Source organism: Nelumbo nucifera, chromosome 2, assembly GCF_055504915.1.
Source record: "Nelumbo nucifera cultivar China Antique chromosome 2, China Antique-T2T, whole genome shotgun sequence".
NCBI classification, from domain to species: Eukaryota; Viridiplantae; Streptophyta; class Magnoliopsida; order Proteales; family Nelumbonaceae; genus Nelumbo; species Nelumbo nucifera.
The window spans coordinates 100,846,203-100,851,896 of record NC_142650.1 but is presented as its reverse complement, the minus strand read 5'-3'; the positions used below and the strand labels follow the sequence as shown (position 1 = coordinate 100,851,896).

At 35.2% G+C, this 5,694-nt stretch overlaps 1 protein-coding gene across 1 annotated transcript; it reads right to left on the bottom strand.

Moving 5' to 3' along the window:
- Positions 1–238: 238 nt before the first annotated feature.
- Positions 239–5,166, bottom strand: LOC104606334 (large ribosomal subunit protein uL1c-like). Its single transcript, XM_010271476.3, has 7 exons — positions 4,732–5,166; positions 4,157–4,336; positions 4,001–4,055; positions 2,887–3,014; positions 1,530–1,613; positions 942–1,067; positions 239–841 (listed from the first exon to the last, which is right to left on the bottom strand). The coding sequence occupies exons 1-7, from the start codon at positions 5,077–5,079 to the stop codon at positions 704–706; spliced, it is 1,059 nt and encodes a 352-aa protein (XP_010269778.1). The 5' UTR covers positions 5,080–5,166; the 3' UTR covers positions 239–703.
- Between the last annotated feature and the right edge of the window lie 528 nt (positions 5,167–5,694).

Sequence of the window (5,694 nt, the reverse complement as noted above, 5' to 3'; positions counted from 1 at the left end):
ATGGATGAAAAATGCAAAACTTGATCTAAATCAAATTGAACTTTAATATTGGTTTTATTAGTGTACTTTTTTTTGATATTTATGTCAGTTTCCTGTCCACTGCATATCTTAATTTCTCCACCAACCATATATGCAAATAGGAAAAATTTAAGATAACTAAAATGCTGTCAAGTCCATAAGATCCAAGAAACCAACGTTTGGTCAGGTTCCACACTAGCTAGCAATGATGGAAAACAAATGAACAAAACAAAGCGGAACATCCAAGAAATTGTTATTCTCAACTTTCAAATGTCAGAGTAGTTTCCCAAGTCTAATTCAATAAAAAAATAGGGTTCCAATAATGTATGTACTTGATCAAAACACTCTTTAAATGCTCTCTCTTGTTTGTTATCCCAGTCCCAACCTAAAGTCTAACTGGGAAGAGAAACTTGGTTATAGAGATCCTTGACCGAGATTACATGTTTAGTCCCTAATGAGTTTGAAAAATGGAATTCATATTTATAGAAAATCTTGCTTGAGCAGTGTAGTATGCAGGCTCAATGCAGCAAAATTTGGACTTGAAGATAGCTCTTGATGTCTCCCTCTCTTCTTCGACCTGGTTTCTGTCTTACCAATTTCTGAATCGTGAGCATGCTTAACACTGGTATCAACAAGGAAAATTAACACATTTAGAAGACATACTATACAGGTGCAGTTGAATTCTTTAGACATTTGATGGAGGCTTGTAATCAAGCATCTCCCTTATATTCAATCGAATGGAAGGGCCCATTGATGAACATATATGAGCACTTTTCCAGTATACTCCCTTTGCACCCGATGGCTTGTTTGTTTCTACTGATCTCTGCAGGATTTAAGAAAACCAATTGATAAATAAAAACAAAATTCATGTGCAGAAAGTTAATTTCAGCTAATGTTCAAGCCTAAAGAAGAAGAAAACATACTACTGCTGCCATCAAGTTTACAAGAAGATCTTCCTCAGAAAAGTTTGCCTTCCCGAAAGGTATGTGAACAATCCCAGTTTTATCTGCCCTGTATTCAACCTTCCCTTTCTTGAATTCACTTATAGCCTGAAAAAGGATGTGGGCAACCATTTCCATTAATCTCAATGTTGATTTTAGCATGCCAGGAAAAAAGGTAGATAGAATTTTTTTTTTTCTAATTTTGTTCTCAGAATCTCAGTTGTCATTGTGTTAGCTGTTAACAACTTGAGAATAATTTTTTACTTTTCATCATCATTATATTACTCATGACAGTCCATCTGGTATTTTTTTTTTGGGGGTACACTTATGGAACCAGACCAGGGAACCTAGATCTTGCTTTCATTTTTTCTATTTTCTAGCATCTAGTATCTAGTTGCATGATAAAAGGTGATAAACTAGTTCCAAACTGACTGTCTAGCACATGAAAGCACTCCAAACTAGTTCCAACCAGACCAGGGAGCCTTAAGTGCAAGATCACTAGAACCATATAACCAAGAAAGCACTCTAACTAATAGCACAAAATTATAGCGGGAATTTTTGTTACCATACCTGAGGTATATCAGTTGCAACAGTACCAGCTTTTGGATTTGGCATGAGTCCTCGTGGCCCTAAAATCTTTCCTAGACTGGCAACCTGACAGCAATTGCAATAACCAGGGTAAACGTTAACAAACTAATATCATCTCTTGCCAGGTTGCAGAATTCTAATCCCAGTGGTAGAGAAGGCAATAAGATAAACTTAGGATCAATCTATGGATTATAATAATTCAATTGGATAGAAGTTGATGGTGCCCTCACAAAATAAGTAAAAACATGTCCTTTGAACGTCTAAATGTTTTCCCTATCAGCTATCACCTTAAGAAAAACAAACTGAAAGGAACATACCAGAAAATATGATAATAGTAATAGTAATAACTAAAAAGCTTGCATGAAAATCAAAAACAAAGACAAACATCAAATACGCATGGTCACATACGTTAGATACATTACTGCTACAAAGATAAAGCTGGCTACTGACCATTCAACACCTTTTGAGAATGTATAATAATATACAACTGTAATATTCTAGAAGAACATTAAGTTATTTTTTTAGACATGAAGGGCTTGATATCAAAAGTGAATGTATTTATTCCCTCCTTGAGTACCCTAATCAATATTAATATCTAATGGAAGTTCTTGATTCAGATGTATGCAATATTGATGTCAAATCTCAATAGCAGTCTTCCATACAAAGAAAAACTTTCAATTACAATGGGTAAACTAAACTGTGGACCAAATTAGAGATTAGAAGTGAAGTGTTGAGCAATAAAAGATTAACAGATTTTAAATTTCACATGGAATATTACAAGAAGAAAGCATACATCAGAAAGGGGGGGGATAGTACAGTGGTGGAGAGGGGACTTCTCCAATGTGACAGGTGAGAACAATATTTGAATCCCATAGAGATATATCAGTCAATCCCTCCTTTGGAGTACTTGAAATTAATTTTTTTAGAATATCCTTATTCTTATCTAAATTAAGAGAGGTGTTTGTGCTTGTATTTAAGCAAGCTCTATTGATCACAAACAAGATTAGTGAGATTGAGAATGTGGTTTTCATTGGAGTGCAACCATTCCCAAGGGATTATTGAGTTATTTTCCTTCAAAATTGGACAGATTTACAAGAAATGCACAAGTTTTAGCAAGTGTCACACTATGGAATCAGCACAAAATTTTTAAGTGTAACCATAGGTGTGGATGGTAGGTTCTTTTTTTTCCTTTTTCTTTTCCTCTGTTCATTTTTCTTTCTTTTGCCAACTGCCAAGCACTTTGGAAAACTGTGAATATATAAATTTGGACCTTTGAGAACTGGTGAACATGCAAGAATAGGAAGAGGAATAAGTTGCATCAAAATAAACAGAGCAACACCTTGGGCATCATATCTGGAGAAGCAATCAATTTATCAAAATCCATGAATCCACCTTTTATCTGTTCTATCAGATCTTCTCCACCAACCAAATCAGCTCCTGCATTTTTTGCTTCATCTACCTTTTCACCTGTTGAAATTCAAGGTTAGATAGTGAGGATCATCAAGAAGATGCAACAAAGCAATAAATTAATTGCATTTCAGAGCAAAGTAATATTGCAGGCGAGAGGCAGAAAAAGTCAATACAGTTTTATGGATTATGGTTGACACTCGATGCTTCACAATGCCTAACAACTCTAACAGTGTCATGACTCCTGACAGTCTGTAAGGCATTATTTAGATAAAATAGTTGTTATACAAAAGTAGTGGCATCTTAAACCAAAAAAGCAGTGCACGCCTCACCTGATTGAAAGCAAGGCAAGACCTAACCTTTCTGGTTATCTTTATAGCTTTTTACATTTTCTATGACAACAGGGATTTTAATGTTAAGTATCAAGTATCAAGCACTAGTTCCATAACAACCTCAGAATTGAACTGGATAGAAAAATACAACAGAGAGATGACATATACCTACTGTATCCTAATCCTCCTCATAAAGAATCCACACTCAGGGCAACAGGATTTGTGGGTTGAAACTGAGAAACCTATCTCCACCATATTTTTCCTCCTGAACAATGAATTAACTCTAATCCTAATAGATCCACTCTCCTACCTTGTTATATAAATGCCAAAGAGGCTTCAACTATATTATTGTAACTTGGTAGGTTAATGCTCCTGCTACAATATCAATGATTGATGTTCAGGTCAACTATTAAACATAGATGCAAAGTTGGCAAGATGGCAACTTAGACTCAGAGACTCAGAGTGGCATCAATGTATCTGCCCCCGTAGACAATTTTCATTACTAATTCACATAATCACATTAATAAGCTGAGCCATAGAAATTTAAATTCATAATTTTAAAATTGAGGACTTGAAAATCCTATGCTTCAGTCTTTTTGGATATAGTCCTTCCTACTTTCCTTTTCCTTTTCTTTTTCTCATTATTTCTTTTTTTTTTTCCTTCTTTTGTTTCACCCTAAATCAAGAAGGATCTAACATGAGTAGAGAGCCTACCTTGGGTAAGCACAGCTACTCTAACAGTCTGACCAGTTCCCTTAGGCAAATTCACCTACCAAGGAAAGAATCAAAACAGATGAAGAGATATTAGACACCTCTAATAGTCATTGGCCTAATAAAAAAAACTCCCAACAATCCAAAAATAAAACTTACTGTAGCCCTCAGCTGTTGGTCATTATATTTAGGGTCTATGTTCAGACGAAAATGAACTTCCACCGTCTCTACAAACTTTGTGCTTGCCATTTGCTTCAGCAGAGATATGGCAGTGGGTAAATCATACTCTTTCTTGTTTTCCCTCAACTTTTGAATTTCCAAGAACCTCTTAGACCTTGTCTGGAATTTCAAACCAATATGAAAGAATTTAAATTTCGGAAAGCGGATAAAAAGTAAGGTTAACTTACATAAATCCCAACAAAACCCAGAAAGCAGAGAGAAGAATTGATCAGAAAATGCTGTAAAAAACATAAAATAGAAGCGTAGCAGGAAACAAAACAAAACAAAAAACAAAGAAAGATCAAGCTAATTAACAAATAGAATGGAAATCATATAAGAATCAGAACTACTACATGAGAATTCAACAAAGATAAAAACAAGAGGACCCAATACCAACAACCCACGAAATGAATAGTAGAATCAAGCAAAACCCAGTTACCAGTTCACATAAGACACCATAGTTCAAAAAAAAAAAAAAAAGAACAAAATTCGAAGAAAAGAATCAATTGAATTACTCTGTCTCTCTTCAGTGGCAATGCCGCTTTCCCCTTTTTAGGCTTCGTAGGAGACGCGGCAGCAGCAGCGCTGCCTTCCACAGCCTCTTGCGTGACATCTTCAGCTACCTCTGCTTCGGCAGCAAGGGCTGCCGCAACGAAAATAGAAGACTCAAATTTAGCTTCTCTCCACGAAGTAACTTGAACCCAATTACAAGACTTTCTTCCTCTGCTATGCAACACTAACGGGAAGACAGAAAAGCAACTCGAACAGGAGGAAATTGGGTTGGGTTTGAAGCATAGAGAAGGTGCCTCGGAAGGAAGGATTGTGGTGGCACTGTGTGTTAGCATCACAGAAGAAGAAGCCATTACTGTGTATCCTCACTTCACAGTCAGCCAGCCAAAGCCATCCAACGACAGGAAAGATAGATAAGAAGGATTTTCTACAATTTGTAGGTCCAGTAGACCATATTTACAGTATATAAAGTTCTGTATGCTGGCCCCACCTAAGAGATTTTGGATAATGTGCTCATCCGGTTAGGATATCCTAAATTCATAGTTATGCTGGCGTGCATGCATTTTGTAGGTCCCGTCCTCAACAGCACGTGTCTGGAGACGAAAGATCATCAAATTAATTTTCTTTTGGAAAAAATATTGATTATTACCCTGTACTAATACCTTTCAAGTATTATTATTTATTAACTATTTAAATACCTTTCAAGTATTATTATTCATTAACTATTTAAATATTGATAAAAAATAAATGATTTAATTTTTTTGAATAAAAGAGGCAAGAATTTGGGATTATTTTGTCAAAATTTAAATGATTAATAAAGAAAATTAGATAACATTTAATGGGTATTTATATCTTTTCAAATATCATTTAAGGTGGGTATTAGATTGACATATTTTAAAAGTTTAAATACTGAATTATCATATTTTAAAATTGGGAGAACAAAATGGCACTAGGCCCAAATACCAAAG